General features: G+C 29.7%; 1 protein-coding gene across 1 annotated transcript in view; it reads left to right on the top strand.

Moving 5' to 3' along the window:
- The first annotated feature begins 291 nt into the window (after positions 1 to 291).
- The window catches only part of LOC116774774 (alpha-2 adrenergic receptor), a 196,550-nt gene continuing 172,272 nt past the window's right edge, over positions 292 to 24,569 (top strand). Inside the window, exon 1 of the mRNA XM_032667521.2 lies at positions 292 to 1,390. Coding sequence (XP_032523412.1) covers positions 857 to 1,390 — 534 coding nt within the window. The 5' untranslated portion in view covers positions 292 to 856. The remainder of the gene's footprint in view (positions 1,391 to 24,569) is intronic.

Consider the following 24,569-nt stretch of genomic DNA (forward strand, 5'->3'; position numbering starts at 1 on the left):
AATATATTTTTAACGAATTTACGTCCCAATAACGCTTTGTTTGTCGAAAGTAGATCGCTGGAATATTGTGTAAGTTGTGAAAGTGGGACAAAACTATAGCCTTTTATGGAACTTTAATTGATCGATTAATAAGCCTTAAAAAATAAAATAAAATATGTTTTATGTCGCAAAAGATAGTTTTTCTTTTTTTTTTTAGAATTGTATTAATAAATAAATATATTACATTATAAATAATGTACATTTAAATCTTTTTTTCAGGTAACACAGAGGCATCATAACAAGTGACTCAGGGCCAAATAACGATGACGGTGTTATAATCTGAAGCGTAACCTGACTTTTTTTGGGTTAAATAAAATGTGAGAAGATGATATTTGAAAAAGTGAAAATGTTTGCTAAGACGGATAGATTTTGGGACCGCAGAAAGTACAAAGTTGCACGATGACGTCAGTATATCGATTATACGACTGTATAAAATAATAAAAAAGTCACATTTGAATTATTATACCTAATGCTTTTTTGTGTGTCGCCTAGAACGTGTGTGATTTTTATTAATTTGCTGTAATAGTTTCGTTACTTTTATATGTGTTAAATGTTCAAAAGCAATAATAGTTAAGTGAAATATTAATTATAAGTATTCTCTTGTAAATTAATAGCTAAATACCGTTCTAAACGATGAATAACGCGGGTAATAATGTAAAAATTCTATAACTCTAAATAAATTCCGTTCCTATAGTTAATACTTTTATAAACCGAGAAAACGGGGCCAAAAATCTACACACCAAAACAATAACTGTATAGATAGATAAATTTATTAGAAAACCTTTCGTCTGGTGACGATAAAATAAAAAAATACATCATGGTGCCAAACGGGACAGCGTTGATCGCTAAAACCACAGTGGCTACAGTGAATAGCACATTAAATTCAACTTTCCTAGTCCCTACATACATGAGCCAAGAGGAGTTCTTAGCATTGCAAATGACTAACGGCTCGGAGAGCAATAGCACTTTTAATGATACGTTTTTTAACCAAGTGTTATTAAAGACCTGGTACCCCAGTGGTTACTCGCCCGCCCATATCATAATTGCCTCCGTGGTAGTGACAGTTTTAATGATTATGGTGGTTGTTGGAAATATGTTGGTGATAATAGCAATAGCTACTGAGAAGGCGTTGAAGAACATACAGAACTGGTTTATAGCTTCCCTTGCTGTATCGGACTTTTTTCTCGGGTTGGTGATAATGCCGTTCTCTCTAGCGAACGAGCTGATGGGATATTGGATTTTCGGTTTCTGGTGGTGTGAAATACATTCAGCTTTAGACGTGTTGTTGTGCACAGCATCCATAATGAATTTGTGTCTCATATCCTTGGATCGGTACTGGAGCATAACCCAGGTAAGAGATAACATTATAAAATATAAAAAGTTTAGATTATTTTATTTTATTTTTAAACGGAAATATCGAATTTCTGAATAGTAACTACTTTAACTGTATTATTTAACGTCTAAATAATATTTCGAAAAAAGCACCATAAAAATCTGATTTTTAAATTTCTTGTCGAATTCAATTTTATGCAATATTTAATTCAATTCACAAACCGTCAAGAGCCGTACATTGAATAATAGACTAGTTTCCGATACTCGATATCCAACAAGTTTGTATAGAATTAATATAAATCGGTCTGATATAAAACTAGTTGTAACTGTGCTTTTTTGCTTCTTTTTAAAATATCTGAAAGGCTTTTCATTTTATTTGTACAGTTGTTGAATTTCTGGACAGTGGACGTGAGATGTTAGAACGTACTATTGACTCACACAGTCTGTTTTGTGTCTATGTAAATACTTTTTCTATGTCAGTAGCGATTAGGATAGCTTAAATATTTTAAAATCCACAGTTTGCGTTCTCTTTATCTATAATCCTAACGTTTGGTAACGAATATTTTCTAAGTCTTTTAGATATTCTCGTATCTTTCATATACTCCGTTATAACAACAACATTTTCCGTTACCACCTGTGGTTTTACTATCATGTTGACTAACTATCACACGAGGAAAACAGACCACATATCTTATAAAAATCGTGGCTCGACCTTTGGGGCTACAATGTATTTAATAGAAACGAGTGTTGCAGTTTTTGTTATGAATAACTCAATTTAAGTGTACTCAATAATTAAAAGGCCCGAGTCATAAGGGTAATTAATCTTTAGCCTTTGACCTTTAATTCGGCAAATTATAAATGTTTTATAGGGTCATAGGACGTTCTGTTTTATTCAAAATTAAGTAAAGTACCATTACAAGATAAAATCGGAACAAATTATAAAAGTGGCATAACTGATACAAGATAAAAAATTTAAACCTGTTAATTTCAAGGAGTTTTTTTTTAAATCTATTAACTAAATGTCATATCGTAATATATTGTGGCACATGCTGTTATTCTTGTTGGGACAGTTCATACAAGTGATATAACACCACTAAAGTACTCTTGACACATTTACGAGAGCTATTTAATTTTGTTGATAGTTTTATATTTCGGGTTCAAATATATTATTGATTATGCCATCAGTGTACATATGTTCGTGTTGTATTGGCGTAATGGTAAAGTGTAGAGACAAGCCGCAATGAGGGAACTGTGCAAAATCTGTTGCAGCTACGTATTTTGCAAGCTAAATGGCTTACATATTTTATGCAATTTTTCTCAAAGAAACCTTTTATATTGGCCTTTTATCATAACTTTAAACTAAACTATTTATTATATTATTTTTGTGGAAATAAAAACGATGAACGATTTGTAGGAATCTTCAAAATAAACTTTAACGTTTAAATATAAAAAAGATGGTTGGAAAAATATACTACTTAATATAAAATACACGTAGAAATCACGTTTAAAGTTGGATTAAAAGTCTAAATCTAAACTGTCTAAACCTTTCGTATACAAAAGCAGTTCTACAATATATTACGTGCCACATTTTTTTTATTTATACGCTCGGTACAGAAAATGAAAGTTTCCTTTGTGTCTACAGATCTTTAGATGTTTTATTACGTATAAATGTAAGTACGGATTAGATGTAACACAGAATGGGAATATTGATAACATTATATGTGATACACATTTAGTGCAATGACAAAAGTTTATTAGAAAAATATTAAGATTACTTACCTTATTAAACTCTCCATGTGAGAAGAGGCCTTTGCTCAGCTGTGGGCCGTTAGGCTGATGATGATGATGAAGATTACTTTAGTAAGTATGATAACTGCAAAATTAAAGTGTTTAAATAATATATTTTTGTTGTTAGTTGAAGCGACTACTATGATTACAAGTTTATGTAAATTGTTTTTAAAACAAAGATTTAGTAGGCATATCTTAAATATGTCTTTGACCTCTACTGGAGGAATTTATAGAAATATGTTTGTGAATTATGCTGTATTTTATTCTGTGTATTTTTTTGTTATTAATGAGTAGATTTGAATCTCTTTTTTCAGGATACCCTTTGTGTTCACGAAAAATTTACTTTATTGGTGTGAATGGGTTGATATAGACGCGGTTGAAAATTAACTCTTTAAGGTATATACCTGCTGCTGGGTTTTTGACATTGTGAAAGACAAGATCACTAAATAGGTACAATGATTTTGTATGAATCTTTTAAAATACTTAAATGAGAGGTACTTATTTACCTACCATTGGTAAGAGTTAAAGTCAAGGCAATAGAGAAGCTCCAATTGGAATCTATATTATATATCAAGTTTTTGTAAATACCATACTTAAGTAACTAATAGTTTAAAATAATGGTGTTCAGAGTATATTCCTCTAAAATACGCGTACGTATTTAGTACTATCTTCTATTATAACCGGTCTCTGTTACCATCACCAGCACGTGTGTAACGAGTAAATGGTTGCATGAATTTTGATATTTGCATCCGAACTGCACGCATTTGTGTTATTAATTACCTAAAGATATATAAGGCCGTATAAAATCGCGTGAGCAATTTTCATTATTCGTTACGTCATACAATAGCAATTTGTCAAGTCATTCCTCATTTGGCTCTGATTAATTTATCACTTGCGTGTTTATTTAATACGTAATTGTTTTTTTTTAAAAAGCTTTGCACTTTTATGAATAATAGGTCCTTTATATTTTAAACATTGCGTATGAATCACCTCATGTTTTATAGCATGCACCTGTTTTAATGAGCAAATATTTATAACTATAATGAAATGTTGATAAGGACTAGAAATATATGCTTCGTTCACTCCTGAAACGATCTGCAGCTCAGATAGCTATGTTTTCATCTAGATGCTTAAGCAAGCTGATGAAATATTTTGACTAAAGTAAATCCCTACAATTTTCAAAAGTAGAGAAACAACTTAATGATCATGTGATATAATATATTAACTAACTAATAACTTCCAGGCAAATAAACTACGGATCATAATTAAAAGGTACTCTAGTTTTTATTTCGCTAAAATTATATCATATACAGAATCTGTATGGAAACAAGACTGCTAATTTGGGTCGCATATTATGAAACATTTGTTGTTTCAGCAATTTCTCAGTAAACTGCCGACTGAATGTGAATATCACTTACTCGATACAGATATTACAGAATAATTTATTAATATTTCTATGTCTTAATTTATTTTATCTTAATATTAAATAAATTTGATGAAATATTTCATATATAAAATTAGAATTGGTAGATATTTTAAGTGAATGTAATTTATTATAAGTCGGTCTAAATTGCTTTTGCTTACGAATAAGTTATTAAGGTGGAAAATATATTATGAATAATAAGAAATATTTAGAGTGAAGGTGGTAATGGAAATGGTAACAGACGATGGCCAGTCATACATTTTGATGAAGGGAACACCTAAATTATGATGGTGAATGCTACGTGTGAAACAAATATGTGTGTGATATTATGTCGTTAAAACACAGCCAGTAATAAACATATTTATGGGATGAAATTTATTAGCATTTATTTTGTTTGATGGCACGTGACTTTTTCATATACACGAAAATGTTGGCCTTAATTGGTATTTTTAAAGGGAGAATGTTAACGAAATTAAGCAGAGTCGAGATTAAATAGATCTTGCTTTATTAGGGATAAGTCTGATATAGGGGATATTAGTTTTATATCTAAGTAATTTGTTTTTTACCTTGTATATAACCTTGTTAAAAGACTTTTCATTTGATCTAAAAGAATTAGTTTTGGGACAGTCCAAAACTGAAAATAATGGAGATATAAGGGTAATGAAATAGATAATATCGATATAAGGTCAAGTAAATTACTTAATTATTAACTAATCAGAGAGGTTATATTTAAAAATTCATATTATAAATAAATTAGAATATTTTTTTTTTCTTTAATTTCAAAACTATTTTAATTGACACTAAATGAAAAAATAAGACGTTGCTTAAAATTGACATTCGACATTGTTGTGACAGTTACAATTATTCTATAGTTATTTCTTGCTTTTCTTAATCATCTACATTAAATTATTGGTATTAAATTTTATGTTAGATGATAAATTAGATGTCGTATATTAAAAAAAGTCCTGTTTTATCCCCTCCGTAAAACCAACCACCAAATAAAAAAGGGAAATGTAATATGTTTTGAGTTGACACATGAAGAGCCATCTGCGAGGGCCGATACGTGTTTCTGTTCTACACAATGGAGCAGAAACAATTTGTGTATATAAAAAGTACTTTATTCTCATTTTCATGTATATTTATTCGTATCGTTAAATATATAATTCTGATGTACGTGTGTATGTCACTGACTCCTCCTAAAGCACTGGATCGATTTGAATGAATTGTTTTGTATGTATTGAGGTGTCTCCTCATATAGTTTAGATTGATAAATAAGCCCGCTGAAGTCGGTATCTTGGTTATATAAAAGAGAGAGGCTGCGATGTATGTTACAATATGTATCGTTTCAACATACTATTTCTCTCTAAGCTCAAATCTGATGTTCAGGCGGACGGAGTTGCTGGAAAAAACTTGTATATGTTATATAAATTTACGTTATATATATAAAGGACTTGTTGACATTGCAGTTGTAGTTAATATTAGTAGTCCTTATTCATCTTTGGGTCAAATTTACACGTAACTTTAATCCAAAAAAAAATTTCAAGATGATATTATAATGCTAAATAACTTTTGTAAAATAAAAAGAAACTTTCTACTATTTATAGATCAGTGTTGTTTTTCAATTTAATCTATAAATAAAGACGGTCTATGTATAACTTGCTCTTGTGTAATTTAAGTTTAAGTTTGAAATTTTACAGCTTGAAAGAGATCGTTATAGTGAGTTAGTTATATGTATTAAAAGTTTCATATCTTAGAACAAAGGAAAAGGTTTGTGTTTACTTTGTGTTCATGGGAAGTAGTTCATTCAAAATTTACAGAACTTTGCTTTTATTAGAGAATTCAATTTAATTTTTTAGATATCATTTAGTGTATCTGAAGGTTAAAAGGCCAGCCTCTCATACGTGAGGGCACGGGTTCGAAATCTGGCATGTACCAATGTGATCTTTTCTGAGTCATATGTACTTTCTAAGAGTATTAAGACGTCACTGGCTGGAATAGGCTACAGCAAGCCTTGGGGTCTAAATAGTCTCAAAAAAGTGCTGTTGCAGAAGGCAAGGGAAACCCCTGCAACTATCTTCCCATGAAAGTCATCATGTATACGGATCAGTGATACGTGATGACCACGACTAGTCTGCAAAGACTCTTGCGACGGAAAAAAGAAAAATCTTGATACATGTTTTATACGTGGTTACAGTGAGGTTAATGCGTGTGTCTTTTCTAAATCATATGACTACTTTGTTCTCTCTTTATGGACCAGGACGCGGTTGTATATTTATGTGTCGCACTTATAATTTTTCACATTCATCATAAAACCCAATTTACCCCTTTTTAAAATAGGTCATGGGATAATGGTTACAACTCAACCAAATTGTAATTATTATTACAATAGCACCTTCTTGATAATAAAAAAAAAAAATAGTTTTATTTCATTAAGCGTGAAAATTTTTACAGATCCTAAATACAAAACAGGCTTTTAAAGTATTTAATTCTACAAAATATGATTATATATTGAGTAAATATGTCCAATTAGTATCGCTTGGTTATGAAATGATTATGTTTTTTTTTAAATAAAACACATACAGAATTGAAATCAGACCGCCAAGACACTATGATGCGTTTCAAAAGCTTCTATGGCATTTTAACTTTAAACGTATAGGGATACAAGTGATGAATGAAAGTTACGTAAAAAAAAAAATTCGCATATTTCCTGTTCACAAAAATATTTAAATTTTTATTTAAAAACTAGTTTTATTTACATTTTATTAATAAACTAGTAGCATACAACTTCTTCCCATACAAAGTTCGCATATACATTTTCTGGTTAAACTAATTTTATAGTATATCAATTAAGAGTGTAACAGAAAGCTCTAAGTATTCCCTCGTTATGTTGTTGGAGTAATTTTTAGCCAGAGATTATTATCTTAAAGTGATATTACCCATTCACATACTTTATTAATTTCGTACAAGGCAGCGTTTTTAACTTAATACATGTATACGAAGTTGTTAAAAGTACCTGTATATTAATTTGATCGCAGCAGTTTATTCAAAGTTTTAAAAGAGTTACTTTAAATACTTTTTTACATTTTATTGCCATTCCAAGTTAACAATGCTGAGAATAGTCATAACATAACTTATGGTAATACGTAATGTTATATAACATTGAAAGTAAATTTAAATACAAAGGTTAATATATTTGGAATCGTTTGTTTTTGATAAAAAAACTATAATTTTGACGTATTATTGAACATTGATCACTTTTAATTTCCTTGATATGTCTTCTGTCCTGGATTCAAAGATGTTTTTCATTATTTAAATACCACCATTAGTTATTTTACAATTTGTTTTGATTTGTGATTTCATTTAACTGACAGTTTGCGACTCTTACAAATGCTATATCAAATACATTTCCGTCCCGTTGTTTTAGGGATTAGTCTGAACAAAGAGACAGCTAAAAAATAATTCTATTGTGTTCAATATATTTTTTATCATACCTCTTTCTGGAAATTCATTAAATGTACGGGCATTATGGTTTCTACTTACTTAGCCTAACCCAATTTTAGTTGAACAACTGCGAAAATTTTTATATTTCTTCCATTAACTACCAATTTAATAGCCGGAGTGACTCATTCACAAATTTTATGCAAGTGCACAAAAGATCTAAAGAATAATGTCGTAATTAAGAGCGATTTTATGCATATTATTATCGTTTCATGTATAATATAAAGCATTTTTTTGATGTACACAGTATTATACAATAATTACGATATAGCAGCTTCAAAATAAAGAACGGCACCAAAGTTTTCGTAAGTCATGAAAGTGTAATAAACGTTTTTACTTTATTCTGTCAGCACTTTGTTTCTTTTGAATTTTACATCAGTAGAGTACTCTTGACATATTTACGAACATTTTGAAACCTTTGTTGATAGTTAGCTCAAAATACATAAAACATATCATAAGTATGATATGAATTTGAAAATTTTTAGACCAAAATTATTTTTTACATCACAAATGGGTTTATGATGTCGTATTAAAGCACATTGAATTGTTTTTAACATATTGAACACTTATATAAAAAGCGTGAGCATATATTGTATACTAGGAGCGTGCAGTATTAAAATAATATTTTTCAGCACTGTCCAAATCCACCCAATTTTTTTGAATAGTAAAATAACAAAAAAAAATAGTTTTTTTTTCAAAAAACATGCTGAGCAAATGGTCTATGTGGAAAGAGGTTGGGTATCAATTTATCTGATACAGACATAATATGTTAAAAGTCTGAGCAAATATTGCATATATTAAGAACATACAGTGTTAAAATAACATTTTTTACCATCTTCCAAATCTATCCAAAATTTCAGCTTTTTATTATCATTTTTTTCCACCCAAAATGCTGACCACCTATACTATTATGGTCTTATAAATGGCTTATGTGGAAAGAGATTGGGTATCAATTTATCCGATACAGACACAATATGGCCACGGTTTTTCTATCTCTTAGTAATTAATATTGCGATTCATCTTAACTATATCCTTTGTCGCTCCGTCACCGAACCGTCAGCAAAAAATATAAAAATCCCTGACTGTATCGGAATTATTTAATTCTATTAATAGAGTATTGGTTTCATTGGAAGTATTATTTTGTGGTAACCGCTGTTTGAAAAATATTTTTGATAATAAAATATAATAGATCGCTTATTAATTGCTTTGTAAAAACATAAACAATTTAAATTTTATTGCTCTTACTTTATTATGTACCTGTTTTAATTCATTCATTTTAATGTATTATTTTATATAAGTTATCTCTGCCTTGGAACTAAAGGTTTTATACTCAGATAAGTTCACAAAAATAAATATATATAGAAATTATACCACACGAGGAAGGTAAATTTTTGGCAACACCGCTCAATAGAGTTACAGATATCAGTATACATAAGAATAATAATATTGATGCGTTTTATAATATACCTGGAAATGTCACAGAATCCTACACATGAAATCCCTGGAGTCTCAAAATGTAAATTGTTTTGCGAGAAAGCGCAAAGAAAGCCATTTTTTAACAATTCATCACTTCAGTCGAATAGATAGCGAATACTGAACAGGCTGTATATTTTACCGATAAAAGAACATTTAAAGGTAATATTATACTTTTTTGAAATACAAAGGAATTATCATAAATGCTTCAGTTTCAAATATGTAATGCCTACAGAATATAACATTTCAATAGCTCTTAAAAATCTATGTTTTTTAAATGATAAATGATGATGATGATTCATAATGTCATGATTGTTGTACATGTATGTATGTATGTATGTACATCATAAGGAAATTATGTTCGGAGTATTAAACTTTTTGTTTTGTTTTTAATAAAAAACTTCTTGAAATTAAGTTTCTAAAATTAGTTTACAAGTCCATTACAAAACTTAGCTAAGAAAATGTTTACTCAAGGAACGTAAATATGCGAGCATCGAAACGAACATCGTCTTTAAAGTCAATAATAAAAAAAAAAAAGAAACAGAATTATTTCTCAGACTAACCATGAAATGAACAGAATATGTTGATTCAATAAAAATTTCGTTGTATCCAACAACTTCGCGTTCTTTAAAAACAAAATTCAAAACATACTGAAACTACTTTTCCAAACAAAACTGAAAACTTTGCAGTTTTATGGAATTCTTATGTTTAAATTCGTTTAAAATGTTGCACGGAGCCAAAAGTAGTGTTGACGACCCTGTTGTGAAACGTAAAAGTTGATAAGCTGTGAAAATAGAAAAACACCTGTCGGCATTAGCAACATTGAAGGAAGTAGAAATAAATAATTATTTTCCATATATAATTCAAGTAACCGATTACGACACATTTGGAATTCTCAAATAAAATTTCTATTACGATATTGGCAGCCTTTCACAACATAATCTAGACTCGTAATCCAATCATATATATTTATATATATAGATGAGAAAGTTTTAATTTCTTTATCTAAGTTAATTGAAATAATTGTTAATCATTGCATCCTCATATATATTAAATCACTTACATACAGTTAATATCCATTAAGCAGTAATCAAGATATTCTTCACGATATTACCATTTTCATCGGGAAAGAAGTTAGATATAAATCTTACCTCACATTCTCAAAAGATATCACAAGTTTTTTTTAATACTGAATAATATGTAGACTCTTAAGCCTCTGCCGTTACACAAAATTGTTATCCTTTTAAAATCAATTGTTTTTAAAATGTTCCCGAATACGAAAATCGTTTTCGGCTTTTCAAGTCCGCAATGAGCAGGATTAACTGTGTTATATACCTTATATATGATATTAATGGCTCTCTTATCAAATATATTTCGTTTAACATAGTATATAAGGTCATTAGTTTTTAAATTACGTACAGCTCTGGATGCCGGCAGAAAGCGCTTACGGTGTCTTGAAGTCCTGCGGTGAGGTCACGGACATGGAATTTTATGTTTTTAAGAAGGGGGTCCCAAGTGTTTGATAGATTCTAGCCATCTTCTCTATTGAAATTGGGATGTTTTCTAATTCCAATAGCCTCGCGGTTTAACCTCGGTATATACTTGTCTTCACGAGCAAGGATTTGTGGTTTATCAAACCGAATGTAGTGGCCTGGTTTGTCCATTGTGTGTTCACACACTGCTAACTCCGACGAGCGCCTATTTTTGATATCTGACATATGTTCTTTAACCCTTGTACCGATGCTCCTCTTTGTCTTTCCAATATATGACAAGCCACAGTCACAATCGAGTTTGTGTACACCCGCTTATTGGCAAAGGAATTGTACTCTTGATTGGTTTCAAGAATTGGCTCACTTTCTTATGTGGTTTGTAAATAGTCTTGAGGAAACCTTCTTCAAAATGTTGCCTATTCTGTCAGTACCTCTCTTCACATATGGTGGTATCGCAGGTTGTCGTTCAACTGTGGGTGACTTCAAGTGGTTCTTGCGATGCTGGCGAGTAACCGAGTAACCGAACGCTAAGTAACCGAAACGTCGGGAGTATGTAGTTTTTATTTTTTCAAAAATAAATCACGCGTAGTTTATCCGAAATATATATGTTTCATTTAAAGGAATAAAACTCGCGAAAATCTTAGATCTCATGACTTAATGCAGAGTTTGTCGGCTACATTAATGTATCGTTTGAAATAAAAAATGTGTCGTCGTATTGTTTGGGAAGTATGTAAATAGTAATTGTAGGTTTAGAGAAATAAATTAGAACTCAAATTAGAGTTTTAATGTTTCCGAGGAGGATATTATAAATTTGGAATATGTCACAAATAACACAAAATATTTGTCATTTGTAGTGAAAACAACCAACGTAGAAAATTTAATACGAAATAGTATACCAATGGCTGAATCAAGTTACAGGGATATTAAAAGTGAAATTTTTGTACCAAAACGGATTTAAATTTTGCAACGCTGACAATTTGCGGGAATGTGGAAACAACGAAATAGTTTTCTGTGTATAAAGGAATTTTTAGAAACTTTATAAAATGTTTCTGAGACATTTGGAATATTATTGAATAAATAAATATAAAAAAGAAAAAGTTTGGCGGTATTAAAAATGTTACAATGTTCACAAATATAAATTAAGACCACAGCGACTATATATATATTTATTTATTAGAATAGTTTTGTAATGTATTCTCACTGAGATCAGAACTCATTTTCTGAATAAATATCAATCTATGCATATAAGTATTATGCTACGTCATTAAATAAGACAACCTAACTAAATATCCCTTATTAGTTTCGAGGGCCTCGTTATGTTTAGGATAACAAACAAACATAACATATTTTGTATCTGTAAAGCAAAATTGTTTATAAACAAATTTCATTATATATCTGTTATTAAATTTTTGTTTTAAAATGTAATTAAATTTAAATTATATTTTAATTTTATGGGTAGTTTGCAAAATAAATATTTATTATCAAATTATTATATTAAGCGCCTCGATGCCTTTAACTTTATTGGTTTAATTATGACACAAACATAATACAATCTTCATAATATTCTGATTAAAATTTATTTTCGTTCATTTCCAAATTTTTTTATTACGTTAAAACAGAATTCAATGTAATTGTAAAAGAAAAGGCAGGCAATTACTAAATATTGTCGTTATTGTATTGTAACTTACGTTGATCGTTTTTTCATTTATGAAGAAGTGATGATCTTGTAATTATGATAACAAAACAAACACGGGGTTATAGATAAATGCTTATATTATATTAATATTTACACTTAGATTTACTTTCAATATATATAAAGACATTACTTGAACAGCCAGATTTTTTTTAGAAAAATACAGTCAGAACGTTCATATGCATAAAAATTATATATATATATATATATATATGTATATTATATTATATTATATAAGTCATGGCCAATATTTTCAGCAAGATGGTAGGATTTTAAATATTCGTGAAATTTTGTTGCACTGCAGCGTGTTTGAGAAACAAATTTACATTTCCGCATCAAAAGTAACCAACACTCTCAAAGGAGTGAAAATATAGGGATAGCATTTTCTTAGGTTTCGCTAAATTTTAAAATCATATTCTCTAAAAGAATTTGTACGAGACGGTTATATTTGATATGTAGCGTTTTAATCATAATAGTAATTAAACATTGCTTATTTTAGAAAATATTATATTACATATTAATGACTCTATCCGAAAAAAATCTGTTGCGTTAACGAATTTACCATGAACAAATATATAAAGCAATCAAATAATTTGAGACGATTAACTAATGGAGTGGTACTGCAAAAGTATTTCTTTTCTTTCCTATCTGACATCTTAACTCTCATGTCAATGCAAAAAAAAGATGCAAAGAAGACATGTATTGGGGCTAATATAAATCAAAGCCTATGAAAAACTGTGATTTTTATTTACTATATTACATTTGAATTTAGACCTTGTTTCACTAAACTAAGATTTGAAATTAGAAATGGTGTTTTGAAAATTTGTGAGCAACAATTAAGTGATATATTTTTTTGTAGTCCTTATGAAAGTTAGTTTATATTTTACTTAAACTTACTTGGTAAGTCGACATAAATGGCGATAAAACATCTTGGTGTCCGTTAAGATGAGTCTTTGAAGAGGATTTTAAAACATATTTTATTCATAAAAATGTTGTAGCTATTTATGTTAACAATTTATAGGACATTAAATTGTTTATCATATACATATATGTTATCTATAGAGATGACTGATATGAATATTCTTATAACTAAACAGCACTTTGACAGATCCTTCTATAATTTATAAACGATAATTTTAAATAAAATGACTCCAGTCTTCTTTATGTTAATCATTGAGTGAATGTTACATCTGAATAAAAAGTTTTGTCAGATATAACATTAATTAAAAACCTTCTCCATAACACTTAGAGCGGAGAAACTCGTTTCTGAACCTCTTAGGTTTAGAAAATAAGACAATAAACAGAAATGAACATGGATCCCTCATTGTACCTATTTTCTAGTGTTATTTCTAACAATATCTAAGTTCTTAGTTCGTTTTTAGTGTTACTCGAGGTTTCAGCTGAACAATTTCTTATTTATGAAATATAAGTTTGTAATGGTTAATTAAAAAAATATATTAAAAATGACATTTGTATAAGTAAATTAATTTAATTTATTTTTTGTACAGCATGAAAGCATCTATCAAAGGTTCTGGTTTATATAAAGTATCTGACATTTATGATGATACGGAAGGTTACGTCTCCATACATGTATAAAGAGAAGCCTGATAGGTAGCAAATACGTATTCAAACCACCTTACACGATGCAGAAATCTAAGGTATCATTTATGGAAATGAAGTTATAGGAAATTGCTCTGGGATAATTCTAACTAAAGGACTACCTTTATACGAACTGCTCATAGCTTCCTCATATACTATTTATCGTACAGAGGAAAATACATGTATTTTAATTAATCAGTTTTTTTTGTAACATATTATAACCACTGCATACATGTGCGAAACTATGTCACCCTAATTCGTCCCCCGAAGATGTCTAATACAAAAACATCGTCACACTTTTATACAGTTGTATTAATCAGAGCGAAGGGAACACCTGCCTGGCAATTCATCACTAAACCTTGTTATATCAATTTGTGTTAAAATGAACTTCTACGAAGAGATTGATGGTTAGAAGTTTTTTGAGCGATCACAAATGTTTACCTTCAAATCGATAGAAACAAAATCGGTATTTTGTGGGATTTATACGAATAACTTATATTGGACCATACAAGTCTTTTTTTAGATTTGCAGGTTTTTAACGATACTGCATAAAAAATGAGCTAAAAACGTTTGAATATTTCACGTGCACATTCATTCATACGCACAAATAGATTCAAGGACAGATGAATTAGATTCAGTCCTCTTCTCTTAGGTTGATGGAACTGTCCTCGTGGATTCTTGACGTCTATACTTCTATCACGAAATGAAATTAAATGGACACAAAGCTGTTTCTTGTTGTAAAACTACAGACAAATCGAAATTGTCATTTAAACTGAGTTTCACACCTCTTCTAGTTGTTAGTTCGTTTTGGACTGTTTTTTTCTTTTATACGCACAGGTGAGGGCCGTGTCAGTTGCTCTGGGTGCTATTTAGAAGCCTAGCTAGCTAATCATATAATAAAGTTATCAAAATCTGTAAACAGACCGTACCTCTTGTTAAATTTCCTCAAAAATCTCAAACATTGACCACAATAGCCGTATTCTAGAAGAATTTCTACATCAATTTCGTATTCATAGTCTATTACATCAATGAAATATATACATACATATTTTTAACTTACAAAGAAATATTTAAATGGATTGTGGTTCCCATTTCGACAATTCCTTAATACTTTGAGATTTATGAACTTTAGATATTTATAAATAGCATATGAAAATAAAATATATAAAGTTACAAAATAAATTAATTGAAACATGAAATGAATAAAAACAATATATAACAAAACGAAATAGAGGCTTTCATTTATATTTCTGTTACGACGAGTGTAATAATTTTATTTTTATTATTAGAAGCAATAAAATGACCTAAATACTCTAGACCCATCTGCTCTATGTACGTTACTCCTAAAATAAAAAAAAGTAGAAATGTAATGTCGGGTTGACATGTTTGGAATGTTGTGGTCCAAACTAGAACGCATTTCTTCTTACAAACGAATTTATTTTTATATGAAAAATAATTATTATAAAAATATAAACGGATAACTTCTGAAATTAAATTAAATTAAATTACTTATAGCTCGACTTTTATTTTATTTTATAAATACCTGAGTAACTAGTCGCGTGGCAGTTTACTCATGTGTGAAATTTTTATGATAATAAAGGATGACATTCTTTTATTTACTTATACTTATAAATTATTTACCAGAATGCCACACAAATAGTGAGTTAGATATACAAAATTCTGCCTCAAAATAAAGTAAATTCAAGTCCCTACTCATCAAAAATTTACACTTCATATACCTTAATGTCAAGGGAATTCTTCATGCGGTCAACTGTGTAAATATTTATACAAACATCATATAATATTACATCATTAGGAAGGTGATATTGCCAAGCTTATGCGTCTTAATTTTTAATGTCAACAATGATTTTACATACATACAAAAGTAGACGAGCTAGCTTCTATGGAATTTCTTTATAAAATTTATGAAATTGGGTTTCGCTGCAGTACGTGTGGGTAACTTTAAATTCCTGCATCAAAGGAAACCAGAAAAAGAATTCGGAATAGATGGTCTGGCTTTCTTGGGTTTACGACTTGGACGAATTGAACATATTGTAATACATATTTTCCATACAACGATTTGAGTTCTGCTTGGAATATAAAACATATATGACGAATGTGTAAATAATGTTGGATAGTTTCTATTTGCCCCGTCTCAATAAAGAAAAGGTGCCTAAACTAAAATTAGTTGAATGATTATATTTTAAATTCGAGGAACATTGAAATTTATATATTTTTTGTCATCGTCTATTCGTATCTGTATAATATTAAAGATTTATAAAACCATTGTGGGCTCTGAGGATTAAAATTTAACCATTTTTTTTTTGTATTTCTCTTTCGTTTTTTATCACAGACACTTTAATGTCGTGTTCCCGTCAACGCGATAACTGAAAAAATATAAACGTTGGACTGAAATTTACAATTTACATAGCACGTGCGACTTAAATTTTATAAAATAGTTTTTAAAAATTTTATGCTATCGTATGCCTCTATTTTGAAATTGATTTTAAAATTACTGCTTAAAAATTCAGATGAATAGGCTACTGTTGGTATAAAAGCATAATAATCATTTTTATATATAAGTTATTAAAGGTTATATCCGATTTAAAATGATTTCTTTCTTACGACATTATTCCTTCCGAATGTCTCTCATTAATTATCAATCTAGAAATATTTTTATGCATTAAATTTAAGTACGTTATCCTATTGTAATCCAGATAAACCACGTTCATATTAACTTTGCATGACACATAAAACTTTTATAGTATTTCCGCATACTACAGCCGGAATTACGACCTTATTTTTGCTAGAAATTCAAGTGCTGGTTTCTATACTCCTATATTACCCAAAAAATTTTGCTCTGCTTGCTGTTATCATTGTTTTAACTTTATGGTTATGAAATGTTGTCCCTAAAAGACATATTTGATATATTATACGGTATGGTGAAGTTTTTTGCTAAGGGTCAACAATAAAACAAAAGATAAAATAATTTCACGTCAACATTATTTAGAGTAGTGTATGTAGAAACACAAAATAAGTGTAGCTTTTTGAGCATTGCAATGCAATCGCATTATTTTAAATAATAAGTAGACAAGATACCTGACTATAAAATGATGTTTAAATTTGTAACAATAGAATATGGAAACACGTTGAAAACTAAATAAAGTATTAGTTTTAAATCAATTAGATAATAATAATAATAATAAAGCATTTATGAATCCAAGACATAGCTGACAGTTAAAAAAAGTTCATTAAGATACATAAACACTGCAAGATAAATATGTCATGGCGCGTTTCGGGTACAGGCCTTCTCCTGTTGCCTGTATTTGTTTCTTTCGGGAGCTGTTTTTATCCAGTCTCTTCCTGCTACTTCTGGTATGTCGTCAATCCAGTGAGTTGTTGGTCTGCCTTTTTCCTTTTTGCTCCAAGACCTCCAGGACCCTTCCAATTGGTTGCTTGCTTGATGTGTCCTGCCCATTTCCATTTTAGACGTAGTGCCTGTTTCAGTGCGTCTATCACCTGGGTCTTTTGTCTTATTATTACCGTTTGGACACCGTACGTTAAGCAGGGCAAGAGGCTCGGATCCATCACTTTCTTCTTTAGTTTTATTGGGAGTTTTGGTTTTAATATTTCCTTGTAACTCCCGTATTTCTTCCACGTCATGTTAATACGCTTTTCTATTTCGTCTTGGTCTATTTATTGTGTTTTGAAATGAAATTGTCTTCCGAGGTATATATAGCATTATACGTCTTCTATTGCTTTTCGGCTGATCATAACTCGAAATCATTGATTATAACTCGAAAATAACTCGGAACTATTGAACAAATGTAAATCAGTGGCTCCGTGATTTTGCCTTATCTAATCTTTTATGCCACTTTATGCCATTTACATGACAGTAACAATAAGTAACTATCAGTAATTATTCTTTGTATCTGCAATAACCAATATTTTTTGTAAAGTCATAAGGTAACAAAACTATGTCTGTAATACAAGCATGAATGTCAAAAAACTATCTCATCCTAATTCGATCCCCGAAGATGTCTAATACAAAAACATCGTCACATTTTTATACAGTTGTATTAATCAGAGCGAAGGGAACACCTGCCTGGCAATTCATCACTAAACCTTGTTATATCAATTTGTGTTAAAATGAACTTCTACGAAGAGATTGATGTTTAGAAGTTTTTTGAGCGATCACAAATGTTTTGCCTTCAAATCAATAGAAAAAGAAATATATTATACTATTTTGTTAAAAAGAATTACGCACAAAATAATAACTTTAAATAAACAGAATCTGATAAACATATGGAGCCTTTATATGACAATGATTACTGAAATGGAATTGGGCTTTCTTCGTGTTAGTTTAAGACTTAACGAAAACTATCGTCCATCCATGACGCTTAACTTATCTGCAATCATTTAAGATTTCAAAGATCAACTTTCACGACCTTAATAGCCCAAACTGTTTAAATAAGAGCTAAGTAACGTCTGCCGCAGTTTAAACATGGACGGAAAACCGGATTGAGTGTTGAGCACACTGATTGAACACACAAATTGTTGAGGCTACGATATGGTATTATTTTCAGTTCAGGTGACCTAATAGTCACTGTTACATACCATGCTTTTGTAATGCTATCAATTTTGCATCGTTGACCGTACCTGTCCATTACGTAACAACTATCACATTAAATCACCATATTGAAGCAGTTTTTTACATTAATTCGTTTACGTTACGTATCGTTGATGTCTACTTTTATGTTGAATTTTTATTCAATGGGTTCCGATTTAGGATATTAACAACTAGGAATGTTTATTTTGTCTAATAACTTCGGGGTTAATACAATAATGTGATCAAGGGTTTGAAATATAATTTTCGAAAGCAACCGTTTTCTAAATATCTATTGCTATTTAAATATCATTAAGAACTATTTTATTCAATAACTGTTCTCTTCAGAGCTAAATTTAGAAGCACTTATTCATCTTACATCTTTAGGGTGTCTACAGACGATTTATTAGCATCTGTTAAATTTTTATAGTCCAATTTTAAAACTTATTCAATTCTATTAGAAATTGAAATCGTCTGTAAATATTTTTTCAAATAAATTATAAAATTGTGTTGCTTTTAATTTATACTTTATTAAAATGTTGATGTCAACCATATTAATTTTTTCATAATTTTTTTGACATTTAAAAGTAAAACGTAAAGATGTAACGTTTTATTTTCTGTTATTGAAGTGTTAAATAAAAACAGGTTGACTTTACGCCTCATAGAAGGAACGGATGCTAGTTTTCGCATTGCCCAACTGTGTGAAAATCACACATGAAAGAAACTTGCATATTATACACTTGCACTACCACATTTATGGGTGGAAAGATTGGGGAAAGTAAGTCTTAAAATAAGTAAAAACCATGTTACTCTCTTTCAATTTTAGCAGTAGTCCCATAATTATAACAGAAAAGGGATGATTCTCTAGTATGTTCAAATTTTAGTTATCTTGGGTTGGTTTTGCAGGATGAAAGAGACTGATCAGGCTATTAGACGGAGAAAAAATAAATGGAGAATATTGAGATGGCTAAGAAAAGAGGCAAGAATGGAAGGGATTAGGAATGAGTATGTTAGAGACAGTCCAACACTGCACCAGTGACAGAAAAACTTGAAGTTAAGCGATTATTCGTATGCAGGTATACTTTGAGAAGAGATGTGAATTTTTTGTAAGAAAGTTATGAGTATGGGTGTTACTTAATAAAAACGAAGAGGAAGGTCAAAGAAAAATGGTTGGCGTATTTTAGATATGAGTAAAAACCACTTATCACAAAGACGGAAGAAAGACTAAAGATTTTAAACTACTGAAACCTTAAACTAGTAATTAGATGAAATTAGCCTTCATCAGTCTTAAAAGGAGAGCAAAACTATTTAATAGGGTAGCGTGATACAGCACTAAATCTAAATAGTTTCAAATATTAAATTTTGATAGGAAAAAAATATATTTTTAAAACTTTTTATCTGTTATTAATATTTACTTATCTACAATCACGAGTCTGGTATTAATGATAATGATGATATTTTAAACAAAGTAACTAACCGCCTAATTATCACCCTGTGCCTGACATGATCCCAGCGAGCATAAATGATAGAATGTTTGCAAGCGACACAAAATATCCATTAGGTATTTTCAATGTAAGCTTACTCTTAGCTATAATATGATGATTCTTTTGAACAATGTTATATTCTTTGCAATTTTTTTGGTTAAAAAAATTCAATTTTTTAAATATTTTTTAATAAATGTAACCGTGAAAACTTAATATAATTTACATAGATACAAGTAATTGTATTAAATAAGAATCTGTCATAAGTATACAAATAATGTGCTATGATGGCATACACGATATTAATTTCAAATTTTGGTCAAACGGCTTAATGTTTGATTGTGATTTCAAAATTAATGAAATGCATGCGACCGAATGTACCGGCCGGTTAGGCATTCCACATTCAAATCGGATAGAACGAAAATAACCGACACGGTTGGCATTGATTTGAACGAATGATTAACGATTAATCAAGTCTTTGAGGTCATTGATGGATTGTTTCAGGCTTAAAGCCTGATATGCCTTTACAACCTAACTTTATAAATCACGGTTATCTGTATTCTCGTTCTTATAACTATACTTCAATCAATATATATTTTGAACTAAAAAAAAATCATTCAATTTTCGTCTACTTATATATTCATTGAGAAAATTAATCCTGGATCTTGGTAGCCTTTATGACATTCAATCGGGCCGGCGGGTGAAATAAAACAAAAAGTATTTCTAAACCGGGCCCGTTTGTAAAATTCCCTTTTTTTGTAAGTTTAAATTACAGCCCTCTGGTACCCGGATATAAAACCGGATGGGGGAGCAACCCTATTAAGGCTCTGGTTTAAACCTCTTTCACACCGATAGCTTAATCACGTAAATTATTGCAAAAAAGATTTCCATAATTCGGTATAAAAACTCCACAATAAAAAGATCATATATATCGTGTCAGTACACTCTTACAGAATAAATTGAATATTATATTTTCAACAAATTCTTTTTTGTTATCTCCATTTATATCAACAACTGATTATTTACCAAATCGTCTCAGCTCTTCAAACTTGTCAATGCCATAATGACGTTTAGTGTAAACGTTTCTAAAACGCCTCGAGAACGGAAACGGATTCCTGAACAAACAGTATCGAATAATGGAAAAAGTTAACTAAAAGGTCCATCTTACTTCAGTCAGCCTGAGCAAATATTGTGAGATCCGTAATCGAGACTTTTTAATCCGCTTAATAGTTCATTTTACACTGGTCTATATAACACATCAACTTTTAATTGCACACATTTTGTTACCGAACTCGTTATAAAACTTTTATTTATATTTATTTTTTAAACAAAATTATCTTTCAAGTTTCGCAGTTGGGTATCGTCAAAGTGTTTTTTTATTATCAATGTGCGAGTCGTGATAATTCACTAGAAGTTTCACGTTATCAAACTTTTATTAAAATTTTACGCAATATAAAATGTTTCTTTTAATCTGAAGCTGAATTTCGACGAAAAATTTTATTACAATCGAAATGCATGAGCCCTGAACTTAAATTATAATTTGAATTTTTATAAAGCTCCCGTTCAGTTTTTAATGTAAATAGCCTGTTTTTCTTAGTTCTTTTTAATTGAATTTGGTTTCTTCCAAAAGCTGACGTCACGTCCATAAAAACAATAACAGATAGATAATAGTGTGACCATAAATAATATTTAGTCCTACTTCTTTACCAATTCTTTTCTTCATACTGTAAACTATACATTATTCATAACGATTTTTGATTTTACGACAAATGATTTTAATTTTATGCATCCCAGAGTCTACCAAAAGGATAATGAAGTATACTTTTAAAGAAACAATCAAGTTATTATTAAGTTACAGTAACTTGAAGGAGTTACAAACAGTCCAATTACGTGAGTTATAGCAATCAAGAAACAAGAATTAAAAACGATTAGTTAATATTCTGAGCACTATCCGACTTTCAGCTATCAAAACGAAGCCGGGGGTACACTGGGAGATAATCTTTGATACAATTGTATTCGTATCATTATTTATTTTTTGTATATATATATATATTTTATTATGATAATTTATATAAAATTTTAATGGAGAATAGTAGATAAAAAGATGTCTTAGTTATTAAAGAAATATTCTTTAATAGTCATCCATTAATCAATACCTTTTTGTTTCGTTTTACATTTTAATATTATTAAAATGACAAACACTGTTTTATAGTTTTTGTTAATTTGATTTGCTTTTATTTTATTTCACCTTCCAAATATAAGTGCATTAGATTATATTAGCTTTATAATATTATTATTTAAACTATTACTTTTCGTATTATATATGCACTCATATGACCTTCGTTTGCAAATACATACGCATATTCGGAACATGTTCTTTTAGCGAGTAAAACTGAATTCAATTCTGCCAATATGCTGTCAACGGATGAACTCTCAAATTCTGTTTGGTTAAATTACGAGTAATAACCCAAAACTGTTTGTCTCATATAAAGCTATTAGCAGAATGTAAAATATAGAAAAGATTTAAATTAAATAATTAAGAAAGTCAAAATAAGATATTTATTTAAAAATAATCATTTTTTTATCTGCACACGAGTATGTTGTCCCATAAAAATATTGTGATGAAATAAATGTATCACAAATTCAAGTGGCTTATTTGTATTTCAAAATGTTTCTTTTACAATATTTTGGAAGCAGTTATAAATCGAAGAACATTAACAGAATGCATAGCAAACCTTGCCAATAATACACAGATTGCCTGCCACTGTGTTAGCACGTAGTTTATAATTCACTCCAACAAGCCAGAGCATTGGAGTGGAGAGTCAATATCGGTCAGCGGTAACTAACTACAACATAAAACTATAATTTATTCTATAGTTACTTTGACTAAGAAAAGATGTTGTTGTGTATTTTCTTGGACATATCTAGATTTGCATGAACTAGTAACAGTTCAATATGAAAATGTAATTTGTATGTATAAGTATAGCTTATGAACGCGAAAAGTTAAATATTTGTGACTAAATCTTTGATAATTTTCTATATCTCTAAGATGATTTTTTTTTGAGTTTATCAATAGTAAATATAAAAACAGAATCTATAGCTGCCAAAATTAATGCATGCAAAAGACTGTCACTGGTAAGAGATTTATTTAAGTCGTATAAATATTGGCGTGGCGTTCGACATGTTATGCGAGGGACTATAAACCCTGCTGTATATATGTACGACAAGACATGGCAATTTTACAAACAAAACATTGTATTAGGAGTACTTAATAGTGGGCGATGTTTTGTTGCTCCACCATAACATGTCTCTTTATATAACTAAATAAACTAGGAGACTCACTTTATATATAATAAATACAAGTTTATAATGTTGTGTTGTATGTGGTCGTGGTCGTTACTTTAAACGGTTTTGAATGGAAACATATCAGCTATAGTGCAGGGATATTACACAGGATACCTACTATTCTCAAAACAGTCGCAGGAAGAGAAGCTAGTTATCGCATAGAAACTATTCTATGTTCTTTTGCGGTTGTAATGTAAATCTAATAAACAAAACGCATCGATAGGACATCCATATACTTGTCACAAATTTTATATTTGGTGTATGAAATATCTACTTTATTAAATAATTAACAATTTATTTCGCTTGATCAACATTTGTATTTGATAACTAATTTAATGAGTAATAGTATTGTTAAACATTCTTCATTGAGCTCTTCGATTAAGGTAATCATGGTGTTTTAATAGATAATGACGGGACTTACCATTCAATCTATAATGGATCCATTGTCGAATTGGTGTGAACTTTGCCACGAGACTCTAAAATTTCTAGGGATTCTTAAGGGTAACCTCTAGAATGATTGTTGGAAGTAACGTCAGTAATTTTCTCAAACATCTTCATGTCTAGCGACCAGTTTCTTTATCTACTAATGCGAGATAGATCGAGAAAGATTTAAATATAGAATTTAAATGATACTCGTGTACAGTAATGATGTAGGTATAAAAAAGTCATGATTTTTGATCCTCATTTAAAAAGAGCATTTTTGTAACGACATAAGTATTTCGTTTGAAATCAGTCAGTCAGTAATTAGCAAGACCTGTCATCTATTGACTACGATTCTAGTATTTTTTAAATATAATTACAT

This window comes from Danaus plexippus, chromosome 23 (genome assembly GCF_018135715.1).
Source record: "Danaus plexippus chromosome 23, MEX_DaPlex, whole genome shotgun sequence".
Classification (NCBI taxonomy): domain Eukaryota; kingdom Metazoa; phylum Arthropoda; class Insecta; order Lepidoptera; family Nymphalidae; genus Danaus; species Danaus plexippus.